This window comes from Rhinolophus sinicus, chromosome 7 (genome assembly GCF_057876585.1).
Source record: "Rhinolophus sinicus isolate RSI-liver-muscle chromosome 7, RSI-T2T, whole genome shotgun sequence".
Classification (NCBI taxonomy): domain Eukaryota; kingdom Metazoa; phylum Chordata; class Mammalia; order Chiroptera; family Rhinolophidae; genus Rhinolophus; species Rhinolophus sinicus.
In genome coordinates, this window is record NC_142507.1 from 50519737 (window position 1) to 50547487 (window position 27751).

Below are 27751 nucleotides of genomic sequence, written 5' to 3' on the forward strand. Positions count from 1 at the left end.
ATCTGTCTCCTCCTCTTCCAGACACCAGGGCTGTAGCTGGGGATGGGGCTGCCGAAATAGGAACTGCATTTCCCAGTGGCCCTTGCAGCTCTGTGCCCATGTGACTAAGTTCTCACTAAGGAATAAGAAATGGGGACATAGGCAAGTTTACAAGGCCATGGTTTACCCTGGACGTCTACTCTTTCGCCTTTCCTGGAGCTAGAACCCTTTGGGAATCGCATATGGAAGAGGGTAGGTCCACCATCAGGTTGGGTCCCTAAATGACTCCATCTTCTAATCTGGACCTACTGATCTTGAACTGTTACATGAGAGATAAGTAAACTGCCATTTTGTTTATGGTATTGAGTTTTTAATTTTGCTTTTTATAGCACTTTGGATGGCGAAGTTCTTTGGGCCTGTAACTTTTTAAAGACTGATATATTTCATAAAAGCTTTCAGTTATAAATGTGAACTTATAATAGTATCCTTTAAAAATAAAATTCTGGAGAGTTTTACTCTTTTATTTTTACCCCTTTCTTCTGCCCCCGCTCCACTACAATTCAAGCCGTTGTTTCTCAGTCTAGTTGTGTAGGACGCAGCTCTCTGGCCCATGCTGGTGTTACGAGCCTTTCGCTCGCCACAGCTGACGGGGTTGGTCATTGGTCATCAGTTGGCCGCTCACAGCAGCTCACGGCAGCTCACGGCAGCTCTCGCCTGCTGCCGGGTGCTTACAATGGCCAACAGCCACTCAAGCGGCATACAGTAGCCCGAGGCACCACACAGAAGCCCATGGCAGCTCATGCCAACCTCCAGCTGCTCCCTGCAGCTCAGCTCCAGGGAGAACTGTTGTTCACAATCTTAGCTGTAGAGGGCGCAGCACACTGGCCCATGTGGGAATTGAACTGGCGACCTTGGCGTTAGGAGCATCGGGATCCAACCACCTGAGCCACCAGGCCGGCCCCGAAAAGTTCACTTTTGTGTTAAGTTGAAAACCCACCCACTTAAGTCCATTAATTCCACTGCTCCCCTTTGATCTGTGCTCAGCCCCTAATAAACTCTGTTGTTTTCTGGCTCTTAACCAAAGACAGTTTGTAGACAAAAAGGTACATTTTTACTGCATCCTTTTGTTTACCCATCCAGAATCCTGACTGTCTGGTTACTTCCTTTTGGTTACCTCCCTGCCCTCCCCAGTTCCTGTCATTCTTTCCATAGGACTCTGAACCAAGGCCCTTGAAGGAATAACACATTAAACCTTAACTAGTGTACTATTCAGCTTTCTAACTCCAGGTTGGTCTCTTGGGGCCAAATAATACGTCTCTGGTACATTTCCTTACAGTAGTCAAACCACCAGAGGAGAAGCACACCCGTTATATATCAGCGAATGGAAAACTTGTTAGGAAGAGAAACTATTTTTGTAAAGCTAAATAGAAATGATTTTTGGATTATCTGTTTTGGGTTGTGAAACAAAAACTTTCATGGCCAAAACTTTTCAGAAAGAGAGTTTATTGAGCCAGCTGCCAGCCAGAAAAGGACGGGGTCCTGGGGCGCACCGACTGCACCACCAGCGGCAGGGCTATGCACTCCTGGCATCGACAGGCTCCTTCATATCTCAGGTTTCGAGAAGGAAGATGAAAGTTGTTTTGAAAGAATTTGCACTGGCTATGGATAAAGGGCGTGGGAAAAAGTGAAGAGGGGCTAGTTCTGGGATAGGTGCAAAGTCTGTAAGGAAGAAGCGTTTGTTCTTGAGGACCGGTTGTGGGCAACAGTCCGGGAAGGTCACGCGTAGCAAGGTAATGGAGGCACTGGTGGTCACTTGTGCTGGGGGCGGGCTGCTGGCTCTTCTCTTTAGATAATTGTGCAACAGCTACCTGGAAGTTAACTCCGAGTTGTAACATTCATTCAGGAATGTGAGCAAGTCTTTCAATGATTTTCCACCAAGTGGTTAACTGATTAACCTCTTTGCCTCTTTCTTCTACCCTCCCGCTTGCTACAATTTAATTTAAGACTTCTCGGAGTGGTCTTTTTCTAATGTAATGGGATGGTCGATGACACTGTTGTATTCTGATAGCACTTGTAAGTCAGTCCACAGTAAACTCTGCATGTTGCATGTTTCAGACATAGGACACAAGTAATTTGATTCTGTAGGAAGGATTAATTGCTTCTCCTTACTACCTATCGAGTTTTTCGGTTTTTTTCCTTAAACACAGGAGTGACTAGGCAAAGAAGCAAGATCTCTTAACCAATGACGTATAATGGTTTCCTTTGCTGTGCAGAAGCTTTTTAGTTTGATGTAGTCCCACTTGTTTATTTTTGCTTTTCTTGGCCTTTGATTTTTGTGTCAAATCCAAAAAATCATCACCAAGACCGATATCAAGGAATTTATCCCCAATGTTTTCTTCTAGGAGTTTTATGCTTTCAGGTCTTAGGTTCAAGTCTTTAATCCATTTTGAATGAAAAGCTGGGATTTCATTGTAGGGAAAAGAGAAAAGGTGATTAATGCTTTGGAAAGAGAAATAAAGGTAGATTTCTGGGCAATGTGAAGCTGAGAGTTGTCCTGGAGACATCTCTCGATCCAGCTCCCCAAAGAAAACCGGGGCAATGACACTGGAACTGCTAAAAATAGGTTATAATTATGGCAAAGAAAACAGCGAGCATGACCCAGACCATCGTTAATGTTGACGTCATGGAACCACTGCTTTCAACTTGTCTGGTCATCAGAGGCTTCCTGATACGCTCCTCTATGGTGAGGATGGCTTTTCGGGCTCCATCCCACTTTCCCGGGCCCTGCAGACGATACTGGATTGGAGTGTAGGGTCCCAATAATAACTGTAATGCCAGCTTGGGGTCGGTGAAGGCCAGAGACAGCAGGTTGGGCCTGACGCCCATCAGGTCAGCAAGCTCATCCGTGTAATCTATAAAGTCTACCTGAATGGTGTGGCGTTGGCTCTCCACATACCTGAAACACACAAGACAGAAGCCGGGGTTGTCAACAGTGAGTCAAGCAATCAAGCAGTGCTTTCTGAGTACCTGTTATTGGATCAATATTAGACTAGGAGCCCTGAAAAATAGAGAAGAAAGATAAGTCTCTCTCCTTAAGGACTTTATAATCTACTGGAGGAGATATGATAGACACACATGAAACAGAAGAATATACGACTTTTGGCAAATCTTGTGGTTTCAGACTGCTAAATAGCAATGCAGAAGTGGGTAGTTAAAACAGAGCTATACTAAGTCCTTGAAGGATATAGCAGATATAGATAAGCTGAGAACAAAGAGGAAAGTGTTACAAGTCAGGGGAACATCAGAGTGAAGGAATAAAATAGGAATGAGTGTAGAACATGCGTATAGAATATCTGTAGGCACCACCTACACTAGCGGAGGCGTGTGTGGAAAACAAGGACACATACAGGACACAAAGATGGCAGATTCTGATCCAGGGGACTCGGATGTCATCAGAAAGAGAGAACCCACCACGAAAATTCTCAAGTTTGGGACCCTCAATTGTTTAATGAGGGCAGTGGTGGTGGGGTCCACAGTGCAGGACTTCCCAATGTTAATTCAGAATCTGGAAGGGAGGGGGGAGAATGACTTACCCCCCCTCCCAATGGAGCCAAATGGAATGACTGATTACACTAAGTACAGATCTAAAGAGCTAACAGGGCTTTTTAGAGGGAAAGGGTGGTAATAGCAATACCTCTGTGGAAGGAGTGGGATTTAGAAAGCTACCTGATAACTTCCTATTTTTCCTTTCTATTCTGAAAATGAAAGAAAGAACAGTGGACAGAAAGGTAGTAAGAGAAAAGCCAGGTGAAGCTAATTGAGATTAGAAGGGCTCCTAGGATTAGGAGAATCCAAAACAAGGAGAGGAAAACTGAGCGACTGTAAATTTGAGGTAGAACTGGTGAAATGGAATTGAAAGATGGTCAAATAGGAATTAACTGAAATGGAACTAAAGTTGAGAAGAAAGAAGATAGGACAGAATTTGAGAGCTCTCCCTTGTGGATGTGATGCCGGCCCAAAGGTTGGTAGGCGTGCAGTTAGCCTGTAGTACTGGGTGAAACGCTGTCCTTGTCATGAAGGTTTCACAAAGGGAGTCAATAAACACACATACAAAACGTTATGTGTAGGTAGTTAACCCTCCATAAAGGTTAAATTATACCCTTAGGGACAGCTCAGTCCGAAGGTGGCTAGACAAACGTCTAAAGAGAGGGAAAGTTGAATAGGGTATTTCAGTGCCAGAAAAGCAAAGAAAGAAAGCACTCCAGAAGAGAGTGGTTGCAGGAGCAACGACGGAAGTTACAGTGCAGGGAGCTTAGGAGGGAGAAAAGGCTGAGAATTTAGAGCCTATCACATAGAATATCGATGCAGAAGTTTGGCAGTGGAATAAGGAAAAACTAGGAGAGCACGTGGCAAGGGTATCAGGGTGGAATAAAAATGCTCTCCTCCTCCGAGGCAGGGGACAGTAACACCAGTACAATCAATTGAAGAAAACCACCTCTCTGGACCTGCAATGATCATGCCACTGACTTTCCCATAAAGGTTTAGGCACCTGCCATTAGCTCCCACTTTGTGTAAAGAAAAGTCACCCAGTAAATAAGCTCAGTTCTGAAGTTCAGATGCTAAATGACTGTGTCACACAAGCACTAAGCAATCGGCAACGTACCACCTTCCTGTATCACAGGCTGTTCACACCAGGAGCCACTGTGACCTGAGCATGCTGTTCCCTGGCGACGGCCTGCCCAGTGGCCTCTGCAGACTTGTAAATCTACTTGCAGTTTGGAATTCGACCATGTCTGCCCTCAGTAGTTCATTGCCGCTCTTCCGTCTTGTGGCAGCTCTACTAGCACTTGAAGCAGTCCTTGCAAAAGCAATATACCTGATTTTCTCCCCATGTGCGTTTCCCTACTTGACTCTTCTTTCAAGCCCTAAACATAGGATTTCAATACTTTTCTTCAGCTTGTCTCTTCTTTCTCACCCATAACAAACCTCTTGGTGCTATTTCTCCATTCTCTTGTCACAAACTAATTGTTTTTCCTTCAGAATGTAACCTAAATCCTGAAAACTAACATGAGAAACATAAATACAGTACACTATTGCTTTTATTAAGATCTAAGTGAGTAGAGAAAGTAAGCACCTACTTTCCTGGGAGAATTTCTTACCTTTTGTCCATTTTCTCTTGAGCCGTAGTTATGTCTCTTATCATTTCACTCTGTGAGGGTAATGTCTTCAGCCCTAAGGAGAAAAGGCAAACATTTAAGTGTGAAGTTACCTGCATAGGAACTAGAATCCTATTAACAAGTACTACGTTCTGGAGACTTCAAAGAATTCCTTAAAGTCAGTAAGTGTGAGCTGCAGGCTGTTGTTGAACAAGGAAGAGGTGAAGGTCAGAGGTTTCCCAAGGGTTTAACCAGGTGGGAAAGGTGAGCCTGACTTATAATTCCTTGGAAGTGGGTCCCAGTAGGTGTGTCGTCTGCTCTCAGGCGTTAGGCAGGGTGTACTTAGGTAATCCTGACATTCTCGACTCCTGACTTGTTTTGTGTAAAGATAATGTTCCAAGGGAAAGGAGATGTAGCCGCCATTCTGCTGTTCAAGTCCAGTCCAGCCTTTTCCCATACTTGGAAGTTGGCTAACGTAGTTCAGAAGGTCAGATCCTCAGACAAGTGTCTGCTACAGAGTTTCTATCTTCATTTACCCCCAAAGTTAAACTGGCATTCACTTGAATAGATATTTATTAGAATCCTCCCCTGTGCTAGGCATGGGGCTGTGCTTGGACTACAAAGGCTAATAAACACAATTCTTTATATAAAGAGCTTTTAATACTCTACTAAGGGTGGGAACAAATACACATTTTTTCCTGTACAAATAAGGAGTAGAGGGGGACCATGTCAAGCAGAGAGAGCAGCAGAAGTACAGGTACCAGATACCTGCTGAGTTTGCTGCTCAGTGGGTTTGTCATGAGGGCATTTAGAAGAACGTAGGACGTGTGGTAAAGGCTCGCGAATGATGGGCCTGCCAAAGCAGGCTGCATCCAGTTCGTCAGGAACCTGAATGGCATGCCAAGACATAATGCTTTCTTATCATCCAGGGAGCTGATGTAATTTCATATGCTTTTCAAGGAAGGAAAGTTGGTGAATGAAAGTACAACACTCACAAGGGCTTTTGAGAGGACTACAAAGAGGGAAAGAAGAAAACTAGATTACAGTCAAGGCAAAGAAGTGGGTTTGGTGTCCTAGAAAATGGTGCAATATCTCCTTGACAAGAACACAGTAATTCCAGAGAGCAGAGGGGGAAGGAAAATGGGGAAAGGACAGGCTGGACAAGGGGACAGGCTGTGGTGGGCAGCCATGAAAGAACAGGAGAAACTGATCCCTAGAGTTTCAAATGGATACAGTGAAGGCAGAATTCACGGATGAGAACGGCGAGAATTTGGTAGGTAGACAAAATTCTGTGAGGAGAACTAAAAACTCAGGATTCCTGTTGGAAGTTTGATAAAGTTATAGGGATTTGTCTAATGATTCCTCCCTTCCAGTTCTTAGAAGAAAGCTGGAGGAATTAGCACCAGGCCTCTGTGAGCATAGGAAGCTGGGCTTTCGGTGCATTTTCCCGAAGATCCCCTCATCTCATAGCTATAATAGAGACTCTTTGCATTTTTCCTGTTCTTTTCAACAAGTCACTTGGTCCTGGAAGAGTCGTAGTTATTTAATGTAAGCTAAGATGCTCTGGCCTATTAAATGTGACTCTTTCTTCTTACTCAATTGATCAAATTAAAAGACCAATTAATATGACTGGAATTAAGCCAACTTCATGGGTTACTTGCATTTGATTCCTGGTCCAGGGCTCTCAAGTAGTATATGATCTACTGTCTAGAACTGAAAGGAATTAACAAATGATAGGACTTTGGGGAAATTTGGAAAGGTTTTTGATTTATCATCTCTAACACCATTGCTTCTTTTTTTTCTCTGCTACCATGAAGATCTTCTCTAGGGAAGAGGAAGCTGTAATTCCAACCAGAACTTGGAATAGTTTTAATTAAACATTACTAATGGTTGCAAATTCTATTATAACCACCATAGAATCAAATAATTTCTTTGTTAGAAGGAACCTTAAAGCTCATCTGATTTCTCCCTGTCCTGAGCTTTCAATCTGCTCCATGTTGGCTCGGTCAAATGGCCATCCAGCTGTTTTCATTCTCTTCCTATTCTGTTTGGATTCCTCACCATTTAATTAGGCAGTCCACTCCATCTTGAAATGGCACCAGCAGATAGGGAAAAAAAAATTGTTCGTTTTTTTTTTTAATGATATTGTGCAATCATCAACATTTCACTCCTTGGTCCTGGTTCAACCCTTTGAAGAGATACTGAGCAAATAGAATCCTTTGGTACGGGACACCTCTTCAGATATTTGAACCCTTGTATTTCTCCCTTCTTCAGTTATATTAAAAATGGCACATTTTCAAATCCCTTAACCTTTCTTGTCTCTCCTTTTACTGCATTCTACTTTCACTTTTAAAACATGCCTTTGAGTGTGCTCTGACCTTTTTAGAGAACAATTTTACATTGTAGGACATTATAATTTTTTAATGACGATAGATACAATTAAGCCCTTTGAAAACCATATCATTCTGCTGACTCACATTGAGCCCTCTGTTCCAAACCCCAAAGTCTTTTCTCATGTTCTAGCCAAAACTGAAAGAGGGGACATACAGTGGGGAAAGTGAGAATTGGAGAGGTTGAATCTTCTACAATGTGGTCGAGTCTTTAACCAGGTCTTAATTTGGGGGCTGAAATCAAATCACACCTTCTCTATATTTGACTTTATCTATAATGAAAGAAGACAAACTTCTTTGGCCTGACAAATCTATCCCAGGTGTCTGAAATCTAGGTGAGGGGATTCTGATCTAGAGTGTACACTGGAATGACCTGGGAAACATTTTCTCAAGAATCTTATGTCTGCCCCACCCCAGACTTAATAAATAAACACCATGAGGCAAAGCGTGCCTATTTTGGGAAAATTTCCCAGGAGATTCTAATACACGTCCAAGGTTATAAACTACTATTTTATGTTCAGTCAAAAATTAATTTTTGAGCACTAATTTTGTGTCAGGCATGTTACAACTGTACATACTGTTTCAGCGATTTAAAGGCAAGACCTTAAACATACTACCAAGTTATTAAGTATTCAACTTGCATGATCACTTACCTTTAAATACTTGAGTGACCCAGCGTCCTTGGATCTCTGAAACGGGCATGATGGCACCGGAGGGCTGCACTAAGCCTATGATTGCAAGAGTTGGCTTTTCCAGGTTAGGAGGGAAGACCGTTTTATACAGGGATACCTTGTTTTTGACTACTTTGACAGACTCTTCAAGAAATGGAAAGGCAAAGGTATAGCCTGTTGCAAAGATTACAGCATCAATGTTATCCTCTCTGGAGCCATCTTCAAATATGGCGGCTGTCTCTGTGAATTCCTTCACATTTCCTTTCACCTTCACCATACCAGAAATTATACGATTTGGCAGGTCATCATTGACTGTTGGATGCTGACTCAGGGCTCTGTGAATGGTGATAAAGACCAAAAGAAGGAAAAATGAGAGAGAACATTAGGGAGGCAAGGAGAGCGGGCAAGGAAGGAGAGAGAAATCAGTAACACATAGTTAAAATTCTACTTTGATGGAGGTGGTAAACAATATGCCAATGGTCTCCCTCTTGACTATCCCTGAAATTTGGGAAAGGTCTGATGTATACTGGCACAGATCAGGATCTCAGAGCAGAAGTTGGACCATACATGACATTGAGATGGAAGATGTTGGAGAACTGAAGCAAGAATCGTCTGATTTGGAGAGTGCATGTGATTTCTCAAGTAATAATAATGTGCCAAATGGTTGATGCCAAGGTGAGGCTAGACCGAAGATTACAGACCAGTAGATCTTGGGCTTCTGTGGGGACAAGGTAGAAATCTGATCTCACCTTCTGTGGATTTTCTTAATGTATGTGTAGAGGTAGCTCCACTATTAGCCTATGTGAACAGTCCTTCTTTTTGTGTCCTGGCCATTACTGCCCCACTGCCATCCTGGAAACATACCTGTGTTTAGGCTTCAGGCCGTACATTTCGTGGTTAAACCTTTGGTTCATCTGTCTTTCCAAATATGCGTTTAATAATGATTGACCAACTATCTTTGTCAGAAAACGTTTAAGTCGAGAAAAGAACAACACATCAAAAGGATATCCGTGGTCTCCCACACGATTCAAGATCCAAGACCCTCTCCTGGTGCTGAGGAAAACCTGGGGCGTGAGAAAAATGGTTTGCTTTTACCATTCTCTGGCTCATCCTGTAAAATTACCCCATTTTCTTCAAGATTAAGTTTAAATTCATTAGTCTGGCTTTTTGATACCTCATACAATCTTTTTTGTTTCCTGCCATTTTCCTTCCCAAACACTAACCTTACAATTAAATTGGTGTGTCCACTAATCAAAAAGATGTTTTGCTCTGAACCACCACTGCCTTTCTGTTTAGCCCCCCATCCACTTAATTCTCCAAAGCCTATTCATTTTTAAGTTCCAGATAAGTTTGGCTCTTCCATGACAACACCTTTACAAAAACACTGTTTGGCTCTTCCATGACTGACTGTTCTGGCTGACAGTTTTTCTCTCCATCCTCTGAAATCCTGTAGTACTTTCCTCCATCCAACTCATTTAGAATCGTGAAACGATAAAGCTAAAAGCAATGGAATATCTTTCAAATCAAAGCCCTCAGTCTTTTTTACCTTTGACATTGTTTGAATTACTACCCCCCAAACCTGTTATTTATCATTGATATTGACAGTAAACTATTTTCTTTCAATTGTAATATGTAAGCGTACTTAATTATGGTAGCACCTAAGGTCACCATCGGTGAGAATATATGTGTGAAGTTAAACACTCTTATTTTCTGTCCCTCCAGATATGCTCGCTCTGGTGTGGAAGGAGGGCACACACAGCTTTTAGTCTCCCCGACACATCATCATCACACCTCCATTTATTGAGAATCGTGACCTGTACATCACTACGCCAGGTTCTTTATCTGCATCTTATTTAATCAATACAACAACCTCTTGTGGTCAGTATTATGATCCCTGTTTTATGAGCAAGAGGCATGAAGACGATGCATAAGTGGCCTCAGGTCATACATGTAAAAGTGGCAGAGCGGAATTTCCAACCCAGGTCTGACTGACTCCATAGCCTGTATTTAAGAAATGTCTCATTGATTATTTAATGGAAAAACGAGATTCCTAGTAGAATAACAGGAAACTCGCCAGTCTTTTGATGTCCTCTGCTGCCTGGAGTGCATGTTCAAAGCTGATCAAAGTTTGACCTTGAATTACCTGGCAGAGCCTACTTTCTCTACATTATAAAACTCTCTAGCGATAGATGTGAGTTGTAAGGTGTATATATATATACACATTGCCTTATGGCCATTTGTCTCAGCTGTAAGAAAACGGTAATCTGTCCACAGAGGGATAATCATGACCTTCACACATATTCTCACCGATGGTGACCTTAACACTCTCATAATTATGCACTTTTAGATGTCACAGTTGAAAGAGCGTGCATGGTCTTAGGAATGAAATGGTTTTGTGTGCAATCTCTATAACTTTTGTTTTGTAAGTATATAAGGTTTCCTATGTTTAAAATAGTGACAGTGATTGCATATATCGCAGGCTGTTGTGAGAAACAGGGTTTTTGTAAAGCGTAAGGCATACTCCTGTAATAAACTCTCAGTACATGCTTAAGGGCTGTCCTCATACTTCTTAGTTCAGTTTTTCCATCTGTACCTTGTTTTAAGCAAACAGCATATTTACAAATTTGGATTTCTAAGAAAAATGTAAGGAAAATTGTTTTACAAAAAGGGATGTTTTCTCTTCACAAAAGCATTACATTATAGAGCAAGAATTCTGATACGAAAATATCCTTGACACACCGAAATTTACAGGTTAATTTAAGATATTTGATTTACAAACAGCTTCTCATGCCTACAATTTAATACGTGAAATCCGAACCCAGCGGTGGAGTTTCTTCCACTTGCCTTAGTAGTGACACTATTGTCCCTGCTATGGGGACATTATTTTGCCATGCGTTTTCCCAGACACAGCCACCTTATCCCCACCCTCTCTGGTGCTTTGTTCTCTGGCAATCTAAATTTCCTCAGTGCACATAGGGCCCAGTTCCCTTTTGACTGAGTGTTTGACAAGCCAGTGACACCTGCTTTGGGTCCCCACCGCCAACTTGGCACGTTCATTTTATCCTAAGACCCACACACGTTTTTATCCTTTCTTATTTCTATCACTATTTCCTGATACACCCTTGTTGAATTAATTCACGGCGTAACATATGAAATCACTTTTGTGGTGCTAGAGTACTGAGAAGAAGTGTTATTGAATGGACTTTCTGGGTAAAGGTCATTGTATTTTTAAAAATAATAATTTAAAACATATTTGTGGAGAAGCACAGCTTAAAGTTACTGAAGACAGCCAGGCATTTACCTGTTCCCAATAAAGTTATGATTCAATAACGACATGAATAACAAAATATAAAAATGACATGTTCTTTCCTAGGGATTTATAATGAAGACACTTTTTTCCCAGTTCAAAATCTATGATCCAAAAAAACAAAAACAAAAACGAAAAAAACCTCCACCCTGAAGGACCTAGATATTGCGTTAGAGCAGGGGTGTCCAAACTGTGGCCCGCGGGCCAAGTACTGCCCATAATCCATTGTTAAATGGCCCACAGCAAATTCCAAAAATATATGTAGTTTACTTTAATAAACCAGGTGAGGCAATACGTACTTCACCTCGAGTGAGTGTCCCGGCTGTTTGTGTATTTTACCGCATATGGCCCTTGGTGAAAAATGTTGAAAAAAGTTTGGACACCCCTGCTGTAGAGCACATGTCATTCCATGTTCCCTAGCTGTACACAAAGGCTGGGGTGAGCTCTCTGCACGTGCCACAGTGGGACACTTTCATACCGACATTAATGTGGTCTTTGGACCAGTTACACTGCTGCTGTTCTCCTCTTGGGAAGTGAAGAGGAAAATTCCCCACCATCCTGAGTGCCAAGCTCAGTGACCCTCAAGTGCCAAGCTCAGTTTCCATGAGAGCCTGGCACTCCTGCTGGCCAGCAGAATACCACACTTCTAAACGCTGCATTAAACAGGCTCTCCCAGCAATTACTGGGTCTCCTTCAACGCCGAGGCCCACTCTGAAGGGACAGCCAACGGATTATGCACACCGTCTGTGGTCATGACCTCATTCCTTAGGGTGAGGCCAACTGGGTGATGGGAATCTAACTGGCAACTTTGGCTGCCAGTGAGGCATTGCAAGCCCTGCCTTTGTCATCCGCGCTGACCAGCTATGTGCAGGTCTCCACACTCCCTCTTGGGTCCATCTGCAGCTTTCTCAGTGAAGCAAAGGAAATACTGTGTTTCTCCAAAAATATGCCCCAGTTAAGATCGTCAGCCAGAAGGACACATTTAGTACGTTCTGACGATGTTCCAGAAGAAGATGACATGACTATTTGAATAAATGTAGATTATTGTACGTGACAAAATAAGACACTCCCTGAAAATGAGCCCTAATGGAGCAAAAATGAATATCAGACCCGGTCTTATTTTGGGGGAAACATGGTGATTTGCTGATTCAAACCTGCTTGGCTGTGTGGCTAATCTCCACGGCCAGATCCCCTCCAGAGTTCCCAATGCCAATCACAATGACTCTCTTTCCAGTGAAACTCTCTGGATTCTTATAGTCTCGACTATGGAAGTACTGTCCTTTGAACTTCTCAATTCCTGCAAGAGAAGGGAAAATAATTAGATGCCTTACCTGATGGTGTTTGACAAATCATTTTCCTTGGCAGTATGTAGACTTTAAGCCTACACTCTCCACACGTTCTCCCCTTACTCAGCTGCACTCTTGCTTCTGGACATTTTTATCTGTTTTCTTTTCCCATCGCCTCCGAGCAGAACCTTGTGGTTTCCTTCCCGTAAGCAGTCTCCGTCATTCAGGACCTGTTTGTATTCTGGGCTTGTAGACCCAGAAATCCAAACTACTCTGGAAAGCTTCCATTCTCTTTTGTCTGTTCATCCTCTTTAAATACCTACTCCCATTCAATTGGAGCATATGTTTCTATAAACTCTGGAGTGTACGCAGAATGCTTCTTTTTTTTCCAAATGAGTCTGTAATAAATTCTTTCCTCAAGCTTTAATTTCTTCCTATACACTCAGTATTTCTATTTCCTCGATTTCTGAAATACGTCCTCATCCAACCTAATACAGATCAACTCCATGGTCTTGCTTGTCATTCTTAGAAAAACTACAGTCACTGTGAAAGTAGATATAGAGCCGTCTGAACTTTCCTCTACTCTCCCAAACCCCCATTGTCTCCAGGTCCCAAAGGGCAGTAACACAGTTACCCCACCGTGTTGCTGGAGGATACGCAGAATCAGGATAAGTAATCACTCAGATGGAAACCCCCCCATTTCTCGGGGGTCAGGTCACAGGCACGGTTCAAGGGTCTCCCTTCCCAGTAGGCTACTCACCAGGGAAGCTTTCCAAGGGCAAGTGAGCATTGGTGTGGTGGCCAGTGCAAACCATGACCCCATCGAAGACAGTCACCTCCTTTTTCCCTTCAGATTCCGTGACCACCTCCCATTGGCCTGAAGTGGGGAAATCAGGCTGCTTCTTCACACTGCACACAGTGGTCTGCAAAGAAAAGCAATGGCCACAGGGGCTGTACCCGTGGCCTGTACAGTGGGCATCGTCCCCGACACCACTTTCCTTACAGAGCGTCACACAAAGGGCTGGTATATCATGGTAGGGCTCACGCAGGGATATTTGATTTTCGTACTCCACAAATAAGAACTTTTGGGGGGTTTATGGTCAGAGTGAGAAAACGTCCATGAGGCAGGCTACATAAAACAGAGTTGGCAGGCTAACATTGCACTCTCCTGTGCTTCTAGAAACGTGCAAACTACCATTCTCTTGGACGAGGCCCTAAGGCAATGTGACACTTCACTAAAACTTGGGTTTCTGTGCTTCTGAGACACAAAGACACTCCATGCGCTCAATGCCGTTTCCTCCTCTGACCCCCAGACATCGTGAGACCCTCTGATGTCTTCTTACTCCCAAGTCCTGTTCTCGCTATGTAGCCTTAAACGGGTAGCTGAGCTGTAGGGCTCCCTTCCTAGTGGAGCAGAAAAACATCTCAGTGGGTCATTTACGTAAAATATTATTTTACGTAAATGAGCCTGTATTTTGCACCAATAAATGCCTGTTTTACCAGTAAGTATAAAGAAAAAGGCTGTGAGATGGATAGTCAGTGGTGTAATTTTTAACTTAAATTGAAAATTAAGTTAACAAACCTGGGTTAGTCTGCCCAGCCTGAGGAAACATTCAGAATGGGTACCTATGTGCTTCTCGGGTCTACAACCATAATGTCTTGTGGACAAACAGACACACCGCACCTGTGGACCCCAGCCATCCTGCGTGACTCTGAGTTCTTTTCATTCATGTTCTTGCCTTTACACAGGCTGGTGCCTCTGACTGGATCATCCCTTTATCCTCCTTTGTCTGGCTGATTCCTACTGACCCTTCAACCTGTAGATAGCACATCCTCTAAGAAAACGTCCCTGGTGCCTGATGCCTCACGCCCAGATGGCGTAAGCAGCCTTCCCCTGAGCTGCAGACTAGAAAGCTCTATAGCATATCACCCTGTAACTCTTGTAAAACAACGTTCAACAGAAACCATCTTGAAAATGAAGTAGGGACTCCGGAATGGGAGCCCGCATGCCTTATGTGATCACAAACACAGGGGGGAGAACTCTTTGGACCCACCCTCCTGCCTTCCTCTTCTCCATAAAAAGAGTCCCCTCTCCTTTGTTTTAGGGGACTTGCATGTGGCCTCTCATGGTCGCACGGGTTGCAGTTCGTTGTTCCTGAATAAACCCATTTTGCTGGAGACTATCTGGCTGACGTTATGTAAGGTCAGCACTCTTTATTTTTATCAATTATACTATTTGTAATAAAATTTTCATCACTTTTTATATCCTTGACTATGAAATCACTGATTTATTTATTTTTTGTCTTTGTATTTTTACTGTAAACAACCAAAGGGAAGTACCACTGAGCTGAAAGTGACTTACTTTGGAAGTTGTCACTGTATATTACCATTTCATTATTGTTGTTAAGCAGAAAAGGCATGATTTAGCAGAATGATGGGAAATTAGAAGGAGGCTGGGGGAGAGGAATTGAATGAAGGTGGTCAAAAGGTAGAAACTTCTAGTTAAAAGATAACTAATGCCTGGGTGTAATGTATAATATGGTGGCGACAGTTAACACTGCTGTGTGGCATATTTGAAAGTTGTTACGAGAGTCATTCTTAAGAGTTTTTATCACTAGGAAAGAAAAGGTGGAAGTCTGGGCTTGTTGCCAGCTGTCAGAAATATCTGATTTTTTATGGCTGTGGCTGAAAATGATAGAAGAATCATGGAAGACTTTACAGCAGGAAGAAACCACTGAAGTGATGGAGTACAGTCATAGTTTTACAGAAAAGAAAATGGGGACACATCAAAGCTGAGGGACTTACTTGTCTAAGTCACAAGATGTTAACAGGAGAACAAAGACTAGAATGCAAGATTTTCTTCCCCAATTCAGTGTTCTTCCCTTTTCAACAGTTAACTTCTTTGCTTGCTCTATAACTACTCCATTGGGGTGTAATGATCACATAAAATCACGTATTGGAGAATACTTCGGAAAGTATAAAAGGGCCAAGAAATAGCGGACAAGTTGTGGAACCAGAAGTCCCCATGCCTGTCAGTCCCCTTGTCTAACTGGGACAACAGTTCCCCTCATTCGTTTTATTGCACTTAAATGGTATCACATGAAGGCATTGGAAACCTTCTGGCAGGTGGTTTACTGGATCTGGGGCCAAAATATAAAAATGGGAACTTTCCATGAATATTTTTCAGACACAGAGGAGACAAAGTGTGGAGTCTTTGTCTGGATGGGATAGAAACAGGTGCATATCAAAGCCATCTTTACATATAACCACATTATTCATATAATTAACGAACAACTTGAAGCCCAAAGATACCTACAAAATCCCCTACCTTGAATCGAATATACTTTAGAAGGTCAAATTCTTTGGCGTACATCCGGAAATACTCCAGCACTTGGGAGTTGTGCATGAAGTTCGGAAAATGAGCGGGGATCGGATAGTCGCTGAAGCACATAATCTCCTTTGAAGTATTCATGATCACTGATTTGTAGATACTGGCCCTTCCTTCTTCAGGATTTTCCTGCAGTAAATCAGAAGCATTCATAGCAACTTGAGAATTAACTTCATCATTTGCAAGAAGACAATAAACATTTCAAAATTATTTTTAAAAAATGCCATTTAGAAATTGTTATATACACAGAGATGAGTGCGCGAGCACACACACACACACACACACACACACACACCCTCCACATCTCCCAGTATTTGTGCCCTCGTGTATGTAGTCTCTCCACCTTGAATGAGTTGTCTTTATGACTTGCTTTTGACCAACAGCATGCAGTTGGAAGGATACTGATTGGCAGCTTCTGCCTGGGGCTCTTAGAAAGCTGGCTCTGGTGGAAGTCCGCAGCCACATAAGAAGTCCAGATACCCTGAGGCCACCGTACTGCGAGGAAGCCCAAGGGAGCCCCCTGAAGAGACTGTCTGGGATGGAGAGATGTGCAGCCAGCCCCAGAAATTCTAGTTGTCCCAGCTGCAGTTCTAAGCACGTGAGAAAACAGACCATAGCAGATGTCCAGTTTCAGCTGTCACCGGATTGCAGCAACATGAGATTCCAAGGGAGAACTGCCCATCTAAGTAATAGTCTTAAATATTTTATATATTTCAAAGCCTAGGTAAGTTGCAAGGGTTCATATATACTTGTGAGATTGCTCTCTAGGAATCAATGTACTAACTTAGATTCTCTCTAGTAGGTGTTCCCATTTTACCTCGCTTTTGCTAAACAGACTGTTACTCAGTGTTAGCAAAAATGGGGTGTAATGAGAATTAATACTGGAGAGAGTGTAAGTACAATGTACTTTGCATACTTTCCAACATCAGTCTTACCTAACATTAGTGACGAGATCAAGGATTGATTGAAATTAATATCTTGAGAACTTATATATAGTGTAGTCCCCCCTTATTCGCTTTCCAAGGTTTCAGTCACCCACGGTCAACTTTGGTATGAAAATCTTAAATGGAAAATTCCAGAATAAACAACTTCTAAGTTTTAAATTGCGAGCCATTCTGAGTAGCTGATGAAATCTGGTGCCCTCCGTCTCTGACCCGCCCATGATGTGAACCATCTCTTTGTCTAGTGTCTCCACGCTGTGTACGCCACCTGCCCTTTAGTCACTTAGTAGCCATCTCAGTTATCAGAAGGACTGTCATGGTATCACAGTCCTTGTGTTCAAGTGACCCTTATTTACTTCCTAACAGCCCCAAAGCGCAAGAGTAGCGATACTGGCAATTTGGGTATGCCAAAGAGAAGCTGTGACGAGCTTCTATTCAGTGAAAAGTGAGTCCATACAAATAGATTGTGAGAGAGAAACCATGTTCGTATAACTTTTCTTACAGTCTATTATAATTGCTCTACTTTATTATTAGTTATTGTTCTTAATCACTTACTATGCCTAATTCATAAATTAAACTTTATCATAGGTATGCATGTATAGAACATAAATAGTACATATAGGGTTCGGTAGTATCCATGGTTTCAGGCATCCACTGGGGGTCCTGGGACATCTCCCCTTGGATAAGAGGGCATAATTATTACTGGAAAGTACTCAGCAATAACAAAAAGTGGACAGGTGATGAATCCCACTCCTGTTTGGCAGGTGGAATAGAGAAAGAAGAATAGAGATAAGAAAATGCAAGTGATGATATTTAAGAAGAAAAAGATACGTACTGAATCCCTGGGACCTGTCCCAAGAAAGAGAAAATGGAAGCCCTGAATCCTTTGTGTCTTACTGGACACCTGATAGCAATGGTGGAATTCCAAGGGGCTTTGGATGGTCCTATGTATGAAATCCCCAATAAATTACAGAAAAGTTAGGGGCGTGGGATTGGGGAGAGCGGGACTCCAAATAACAAGCCAGGCTGTGGTAGAGAAGCCGATCTCAGATACAGGAAGTGTTTATTAACCAGCATCAGTTTGGAAAATGTGTTTAATCAGCTACTGATGGGTGTTTCTAGGACTCAGGCTGCACAATTGTGTGACTGTGGACTATGTGAGAATGAAGGTCTCTAGTTCCACAGCATTCTAAGCAGCCCCTCAAGGCATTTTGCGTCTCAAGGATTCATTTACGAAAAATAAATATTTTTGGTACCTAATACGTGCCAGGTATCACACTTGGCTCTACAAATATAGTGGTATGTGTGAGTGTGTGTGTATGTAAAATATATAATATATGTATATATTAAAATACATGTAACGTATATATGATATATGTACTAGACACAGATGTGGCCTGTCTTACCATAAGTCAGAGAGTTACAAAATACAGCTTATTTATTTTCACGGAAGTAGTTTACAGGGTGCTGAAATTTTGCCAAGAGGATAAGAGAAAAACTCTTAAGTCTTTTACAGAGAACAATTGTAAACTGCTTTAGAGATAAAAGCAGAAATCTGGTAGGACGGTGGACCCTTGACAGATTTTGTGCTGAGTCAGCAGTTGCCAAACCTGGCTGAGATGCTTACCAGAGACACCAGGTGGGGGGGCCCCACCCCGGGCCTACTGAGTGATAACTGCCACGTAGCCCTTATTGTGCATCTGGCAGTGTCTTAATGATTGACACAATTATTCCTTCACTTAGTCCCCACAGAAACTCTATATTTCGGGTACTGTTATTATCTCCTAATGAAAGATGAAGAAACAGGTGCAGAGAATTTGGCTGATTTTCCCCAATATCACACTGCGAGGACACACAGGATTTCACCCCAGATTGTGCTCTTAACCTCTGCACTCATGGTGGCTGAAGCTCCAAAGCATAATTTTCTATTGATTATGAAGCACTAACAGCCTTTTCAGCCCGTGCCCGAGACTGATTATGACAGAGCCATGGACGGTGTGGTCCGCTAAGGGGTATCCACTCTAGATCTGTGTAAGGACTCGTATCACACAGAGTTAGTCCCCAAAGACAGAGCCAGGATGCCAAAGGATGTACTGCTGTGTAAATAAGGGATGTTGTGAAAACACTTCTAAGTAGCTGGTCAACACTGTGTTAGATTTTATGAAATAGGAAACATATCTGGACACCTCAATGCCATTCCCTGGTTTGGAAAGTGAGCTTGTTTAAAAGCAAACACAATGCATGTCACTTTGGAGATCAGGAAAGGAGGCTGATATTCTATGGCACTAATAAGAGTAACTTTCATTTAAGTGGATGATTCCTTGACTGTTAGTAAGAAGTTATAGGGCTGCATGTGCACATTAAAGCAACTGGACTTTAAAACTGAATATACGCAAGGAGAAGAAAACCGCGTCACAGGTGCCCTCTGCCTACTTCTGAAGACGGACTTTAAACTGCTGTTTTGATTTCTCAAGTGTAGTAAAAGTTCAAAGCAACAAAGGCAGCCGTGGTACATATTGTACCAAAGGACTATGATTATTAGAGAAATATCTAAAGTGAACCAGAATTTAAAAAAAAAAAAAAAAAAAAGGAAAGAACAAGGTTAGGGAATATTGAACAGGAGGAGTCCTGGAAGGATTTGTATCAGGTAGTCTAGATCACTTACCTACTAACGCAGACCAGGAGCAACCACTCAAAATTTTTGAATGACTTTACGTTTTCTAATGTTTCTTATTTAGTCACCCTTCCCCCATTGTTACCCCATACTGGATAGCAGGAAAACTCTTAAAATGAAAACGATCTCATGCCATTTTCCTAAACATCAGTAAACTGAAAACAAGTGACACCTATGTCCCATTTTGCAGCCAGCCCAGGTAAAGAGGAACCTGCAGAGAGGTGACAGCTGCTGAGAAGAGGTCAGCAGGCTGACTTCTAGCAGATTTATTCACTGTCAAGGCCATCATATTTCCTGACACGAGATAAAACAACTCATGCACCTGCTTGCAGCGAGGGTCCCAAGTATTAAAGAGCCAGGAGATTTACCAGGAACCTCCAGAGCCCCCCGATGTCATCAGTCCTTTCAAAGCAGACAGGCTCCAAGCCTTCTTCCAGGCAGCACTTGATGGATACCAGCCCGCTCACGCCTGCCCCAATGATGGCAATTCTTTTCTTGGTCATTGTCTCCAGGGATCTTCACAGAGCTGGGTCGAAGTAACTTGTCCTAAAGAAAGGATGACAAATGACAGAACACCCATATCAGTTAACACCTTGCAAGGAAGACCTTGGCCATAGCATCCGAATAAATCCTGAAATAACAGGTGACTTTGGGAAAGCCAGATTCTGCTGTCTTCTCTGCGGGAGGGAATTGTTTCGCGTGGGATAGGGGAGCCCGGGCCTGCAAGACCCAGAGGCGCGCCCAGAGCTGAGAGCTCTGTGGTCAAACCGGATCTCACTGCCTTTCCTGCCTGCAGCATCGGGCGGACCCCTCACCTGCGATCCACAGGCTGCTCTGCACTGTTGGCCGTTTTCGATGAAATATAAAGCAGCAAAGTGCAAACAGCAACATCTAATGGGGAGGGGCTGTTCCCGCACCTCCTCTTTCAGCCAACATCCCGCCCACTCAGCGGCACCCATTCCCTCCCTCAGCGGGAATTAAATTTGGGTGGATCCTGCTTTGGGCTGAAAAAATTAATCTTACAATCTCTGGTTTTCAGCTGCCGTTTTCCGCACTGTCAACTACTCACTATGGGTTGGGAGCTGTCTTGTATCCCCATTGCTCCCCGCCCTTTGGCCCCTTTGCTACCACTTTCAACTTCCTGGTGTTTGCCTAAAGTGACAAATTTCTGTTGAAGGGAAACTAAGGTATTTCCCTGAAGATAGGACCTAGCCAGGACCATCAGCTCTAATGTGTCTTTTGGAGCAAAAATTAATATAAGACCCAGTCTTATGTTATACTATGTAAGACTTGATCTTATAGTAAAATAAGACCGGATCTTATATTAATTTTTCTCCAAAAGACGCATTAGAGCTGATGGTCCCAGCTAGGTCTTATTTTCAGGGAAACACAGTATCAGCAACCTCAAAGTAAGCCTTGCTCCAAAAGTGTAATGGGAATTCCTACCTTTCAGGACATCTGTTAAAACAGGTCCCGGTCCCTCAGCCACACACCCCCAACCCCCACCACATAGATTGGATATTTGGTTGTATGCTCCTGATAGAATTTACCTTAAAACACCCATGCACTGAGTGGGCGCTGGTGTTTCCTACTTAGAGGGACTTAGAGTTTAATGGAGAAAACCAAAACGCAGACAATTTCAATAAAACGATAATTCTTTTTGTTTATTTTTCAAAATTTTTTATTAGTTTCAGGTGTACAAAACAATGTACTAGTTAGACATTTATCATTTACATCCCTCACACAGTGATAACGCCCTCTCCCTATCTACTACCCTATTGCTTTTATTAAGAACTAAGTGAGTAGAGAAACTAAGCATCTACTTTCCTGGGAGAATTTCTTACCTTTTGTCCATTTTCTCTTGAGCCTTAGTTATATCTCTTATCATTTCACTTTGTGAGGGTAATGTCTTCAGCCCTAAAGAGAAAAACCAAACATTTAAGTGTGAGGTTACCTCCACAGGAACTGGAAACCTATTAACAAGTACTACTTCTGGAGAATTCAAAGAATTCCTTAAAGTCAGTAAGTGTGAGCTACAGGCTATTGTTGAACAAGGAAGAGGTGAAGGTCAGAGGTTTCCCAAGGGTTTAACCAGGTGGGAAAGGTGAGCCTGAGTTATAATTCCTTGGAAGTGGGTCCCAGTAGGTGTGTCGGTCTGCTCTCAGGCGTTAGGCAGGGTGTACTTAGGTAATCCTGACATTCTCGACTCCTGACTTGTTTTGTGTAAAGATAATGTTCCAAGGGAAAGGAGACGTGGCCGCCATTCTGCTGTTCAAGTCCAGTCCAGCCTTTTCACATACCTGGAAGTTGGCTAACGTAGTTCAGAAGGTCAGATCCTCAGACAAGTGTCTGCTGTAGAGTTTCTATCTTCATTTCCCTCTAAAGCTAAACTGGCATTCGTTTGAATAGATATTTATTAGAATCCTCCCATGTGCTAGGCACGGGGCTGGGCGTGGACTACAAAGGCTAATAAACACAATTCTTTTACATAAAGAGCTTTCAATATACTATTAAGGGAGGGAGCAAATACACATTTTTTTCCTATATAAATAAGGAGTAAAGGGGGACCACGTCAAGCAGAGAGAGCAGCAGAGGTACAGGTACCAGATACCTGCTGTGTTTGCTGCTCAGTGGGGCTGTCATCAGGGCATTTAGAAGATTTTAGAACGTGTGGTAAAGACTCATGAATGGGTCTGCCAGGGCAGGCTGCATCCAGTTCGTCAGGAACCTGAATGCCACGCTAAGACATAATTCTTTCTTATCATCCAGGGAGCTGATGTAATTTCATATGCTTTTCAAGGAAAGAAAGTCAGTGAATGAAAGTACAACACTCGCAGGGGCTTTTGAGAGGGCTACAAAAGAAGGAAAGAAAAAGAAAACTAGATTTCAATCAAGGCAAGGAAGTGGATTTGGTGTCCTAGAAAAGGGTGCAATATCTCCTGGAGAAGAACACAGAAATTCTGAACCGCAGAAATGAAGGAAAATGGAGAAAGGATAGGCCGGGCAAGGGGACAGGCTGAGGTGGGCAGCCAGGAAAGAACAGGAGAAACTGATCCCGAGAGTTTCAGATGGGTACAGTGAAGGCAGAATTCAGGGATGAGAATGGCAGGAATTTGGTAGGTAGACAGGAGGGCTGTGGGAGAACTGAAAACTCAGGGTTCCTGTCGGAAGTTTGATAAAGTTCTAGGGATTCCTGCCTTCCAGGTCTTAGAAGAAAGCTGGAGGAATTAGCACCAGGCGTCTGTGAGCATAGGAAGCTGGGCTTTTGGTGCATTTCACCCAAGATCCCCTCATCCCATAGCTGTAATAGAGACTCTTCGCATTTTCCCTGTTCTACTCAACAGTTTACTTGGTCCTGGAAGAGTCTTAGTTATTTAACGTAAGCTAACACGCTCTGGCCTATTTAATGTGACTTTTACCTCTTACTCAATGACTAAATTAAAAGATCCATTTAATATGACTGGAATGAAGCCAACTTCATGTGTTACTTGCATTTCATTCCTGGTCCAGGGCTCTCAAGTAGTATATGATCTACTGTCTAGAACTGAACGAAATTAACAATGATAGGACTTTGGGGAAATTGGAAAGGTTTTTGATTTATCAACTCTAACACCATTGCTTCTTTTTTTTTCTCTGCTACCATGAAGATCTTCTCTAGGGAAGAGGAAGCTGTAATTCCAACCAGAACTTGGAATAGTTTTAATTAAACATTACTAATGGTCGCAAATTCTATTACAACGACCATAGAATCAAATAATTTCTTTGTTAGAAGGAACCTTAAAGCTCATCTCATTTCTCCCTGTCCTGAGCTTTCAATCTGCTCCATGTTGGCTCGTCAAATGGCCATCCAGCCGTTTTCATTCTCTTCCTATTCTGTTTGGATTCCTCACCATCTAATTAGTCAGTCCATTCCATCTTGAAATGGCACCGGCAGATAGGAAAAAAAAATTGTACGTTTTGTTTTTTTAATGATATTGTGCAATCCTCAACATTTCACTCCTTGGTCCTGGTTCAACCCTTTGAAGAGATACTGAGCAAATAGAATCCTTTGGTACGGGACACCTCTTCAGATATTTGAACCCTTGTATTTCTCCCTTCTTCAGTTATATTAAAAATGGCACATTTTCAAATCCCTTAACCGTCCTTGCTCTCCTTTTACTGCACTCCACTTTCACTTTTAAAACATGCCTTTGGGTGTGCTCTGACCTGTTTTAGAGAACAATTTTACATTGTAGGACATTATAATTTTTTAATGACGATAGATACAATTAAGCCCTTTGAAAATCATATCATTCTGCTGACTCCCATTGAGCTCTCTACTCCAAACCCCAAAGTTTTTACTCATGTTCTAGCCAAAACTGAAAGAGGGGACATAAAGTGGGGAAAGTCAGAATTGGAGAGGTTGAATCTTCTACATTGTGAACCAGTCTTTAACCAGGTCTTAATTTGGGGGCTGAAATCAAATCACACCTTCTCTATATTTGACTTTATCTATAATGAAAGAAGACAAACTTCTTTTGCGTCGTAAATATATCCCAGGTGTCTGGAATCTAGGTGAGTGGATTCTGATCTAGAGTGTACAGTGGAATCACCTAGGAAACATTTCTCAAGAATCTTATGTCTGCCCCACCCCAGACTTAAGAAATAAACACCATGAGGCAAAGCATGCCTATTTTGGGAAAATTCCCAGGACATTCTAATATGTGTCCATGGTTATAAACTAGTACTTTATATTCACTCAATAATTAATTTTTGAGCACTAATTTTGTGTCAGGCACTGTTACAACCATACATACTGTCTCAGCTATTTAAAGACAAGAACTTAAACATACTACCAAGTTATTAAGTATTCAACTTGCATGGTCACTTACCTTTAAATACTTGAGTGACCTAGTGTCCTTGGATCTCTGAAATGGGCATAGTGGCACCCAAAGGCTGGACTAAGCCTATGATTGCAAGAGTTGGCTTTTCCAGATTAGGAGGGAAGACTGTTTTATACAGGGATACCTTGTTTTTGACTACTTTGACAGAATCTTCAAGAAATGGAAAAGCAAAGGTATAGGCTGTTGCAAAGATTACAGCATCAATGTTATCCTCTCTGGAGCTATCTTCAAATATGGCGGCTGTCTCTGTGAATTCCTTCACATTTCCTTTCACCTTCACCATACCAGAAATTATACGATTTGGCAGCTCATCATTGACTGTTGGATGCTGACTCAGGGCTCTGTGAATGGTGATAAAGACCAAAAGAAGGAGAAATAAGAGAGAACATTAGGTAGGCGGGGAGAGGGAGCAAGCAAGGAAAGAGAAATCAGTAACACATAGGTAAAATTCTACTTTGATGGAGGTGATTATGCAATATACCAGTGATCTCCCTCGTGGCTATCCCTGAAATCTGGGAAAAGTCTAATGTATGTTGGCACAGATCAGGATCTCAGAGCAGAAGTTGGGCCATACATGACATTGAGATGGAAGATGTTGGAGAACTGACGCAAGAATGGTCTGTTTGGAGAGTGCATGTGTGATTTCTCAAGGAATAAGAACGTGCCCAAGTCATAAAACTGTGAGTCTTGCATCTAGCCACCAAGCCTTTTCCCTTTCTCCTCTTAACATCCCAGAGTAGTTGTATGTAGTCTCTATCTCACTCTTACAGTTGTCTTTAGGGCCTCGTGCTCCATCCCCCTTCAATCTATCTTCTTCATCATTTTTGGAGTGGTTATTCCAAAATGTATGTATTCTTATGTCATTCACTTGCTTAAAATCTTCCAATGGCTTCAGACTGTCTTTGTTCCAGACTTTTCATTTAGCAGAGCATACACAGGTTTTCACGTATCTGCCCAGTGAGCCTGGGGATGAATTTAGGGATTGGGATCATTAGAGAATTTTCTAAAGTGAACCAGAATTCAAAAAAAAGGGAAAGAACAAGGTCAGGGAATATTGAACAGGGGGAGTCCTGGAAGGAGTTGTATCAGGTAGTCTAGATCAGTTTCCTACTAACGCAGACCAGGAGCAACCACTCGAAATTTTTGAATCACTTTACATTTTCTAATGTTTGTTATTGAGTTGCATTCACCACATCATTACCCCATTCTGGATAACAGGAAAACTCTTTAAATGAAAACGATCTCTGTGACATTTTCCTAAACATCAGTAAAGGAAAAACAAGTGACACCTGTGTCCCATTTTGCAGCCAGCCCTGGGAAAGAGGAACCTTCAGAGAGGTGACAGCTGCTGAGAAGAGGTCAGCAGGCTGACTTCTAACAGACTTAGTCACTGTCAAGGCCATCATATTTCCTGACAGGAGATAAAATAACTCATGTACCTGCTTGCAGTGAGGGTTCCAAGTATTAAAGAACCAGATTTACCTGGAACCTCCAAAGCCCTCCGATGTCATCAGTTCTTTCAGAGCAGACGGCTCCGAGCCTTCTTCCAGGCAGCACTTGATGGATACCAGCCGGCTCTTGCCTCCCCCAATCACCGCAGTTCTTTTCTTGGTCATTGTCTCCAGGGATCTTCGCAGGGCTGGGTCAACTAGCTTGTCCTAAAGAAAGGATGACAAATGACAGTTAACACCTTTCAAGGAAGACCTTGGCCATAGCATCTGAATAAATCCTGCAACAACAGGTGCCTTTGGGGAAATCAGATTCTGCTGTCTTCTTAGCGGGAGGGAATTGCTTCGCGTGGGATAGGGGAGCCCGGGCCTACAAGACCCAGAGGCGCGCCCAGAGTTCAGAGCTCTGTGGTCAAACCGGATCTCACTGCCTTTCCTGCCTGCTGCTCCGGGCAGACCCCTCACCTTCGATCCACAGGCTGCTCTGCACTGTTGGCCGTTTTCGGTGAAATATAAAGCAGCAAATTGCAAACAGCAACATCTAATGGGGAGGGGCTGTTCCCGCACCTCCTCTTTCAGCCAACATCCCGCCCACTCAGCTGCACCCATTCCCTCCCTCAGCGGGAATTAAATGTGGGTGGAACCTGCTTTGGGCCAAAAATCTTAATCTTACAATCTCTGGTTTTTTTTCAGCTGCTGTTTCCACACTCTCAACTGCTCACTCTGGGGTGGGAGCTGCTGTGTATCCCCATTGCTCCCCTCCCCTTTGTTACCGCTTTCAAATTCCTGGTATTTGCCTTAAAGTGACAAACTCCTGCTGAAATGAAACTAACAACAACCTCAAAGCAAGCCTTGCGCCAAAAGTTTAAGTGGGAATTCCTACCGTTCAGGAGATCTGTTTAAACAGGTCCAGGCCCCTCGGCCACCCCCACCCTAACCCCCACCTCATAGATTGGATATTTGGTTGTATGCTACTGATAGAATTTACTTTAAAACACCCGTGCACTGAGTGGGCGCTGGTCTTTCCTACTTAAAGGGACTCAGAGTTTAATGCAGAAAACCAAAACGCAGATCTTATCAACATAATAAAAATACTTTTTAAGAGCGCTTTCTTTCATGCAGGTACATGTGCAATTAAAAACATAAAATATCCACTTTTGAAATGTAACTTAGGTTTTTCAACTACGAAGTCATGCAGCAAAGGCCAATAGGATAGATACAGGATTTCACGCAGTGGGTCAGAATCAGGGCCCATCCCACCCAGGGATCCGTTTTGAAAGATGTCAGGGGTTTTAGAGAGATAGGTTGTGGCTGATGCCATCTGTCTTTGTTCCCTGAGTCAGCTTTGCTCCAGATGGTTGCATGCCAACCATAGCAGCGCTGGTGTTTCACTTGCTGGTTTCGCCCGAAAAGTATCGCTTGTGAGTTAATAGTTATTACAAGGGCTTACATAATATGGTTCAAAAGCGTTCACGGGAATGGATACAAAATCGAGACAGCAGCTCTATGAGGCAAATACTTATCATCACCCCGTTTTCCAAGTAAGTAGAAAGGCAGGGATGCAAACCAGGCAGTGCCTTCAAGCCTGGGCTTCCAATCACTGTCCCTACTGCTCCTTTATGAGGATG

General features: G+C 42.7%; 1 protein-coding gene across 5 annotated transcripts; it reads right to left on the reverse strand.

The window, feature by feature from the left end:
• Positions 1 to 2343: 2343 nt before the first annotated feature.
• On the reverse strand, positions 2344 to 26296 carry LOC148757797 (flavin-containing monooxygenase 5). 5 transcript variants are annotated; one of them, XM_088799542.1, is made up of 12 exons: positions 26158 to 26296; positions 25444 to 25638; positions 24664 to 25016; positions 21637 to 21709; positions 20161 to 20338; positions 16118 to 16306; positions 13550 to 13712; positions 12658 to 12800; positions 9061 to 9260; positions 8179 to 8531; positions 5139 to 5211; positions 2344 to 2935 (listed from the first exon to the last, which is right to left on the reverse strand). In XM_088799542.1, exons 5-12 carry the CDS (start codon positions 20293 to 20295, stop codon positions 2593 to 2595), a joined length of 1599 nt encoding a protein of 532 aa, XP_088655668.1. In that variant the 5' UTR covers positions 20296 to 20338; positions 21637 to 21709; positions 24664 to 25016; positions 25444 to 25638; positions 26158 to 26296; the 3' UTR covers positions 2344 to 2592. The 5 variants fall into 5 exon arrangements, with proteins under 5 accessions (XP_088655668.1, XP_088655667.1, XP_088655670.1 ...); XM_088799541.1 differs by lacking the exon at positions 25444 to 25638 and having other exon boundaries at positions 26158 to 26294; XM_088799544.1 differs by lacking the exons at positions 24664 to 25016; positions 25444 to 25638 and having other exon boundaries at positions 26158 to 26266.
• Between the last annotated feature and the right edge of the window lie 1455 nt (positions 26297 to 27751).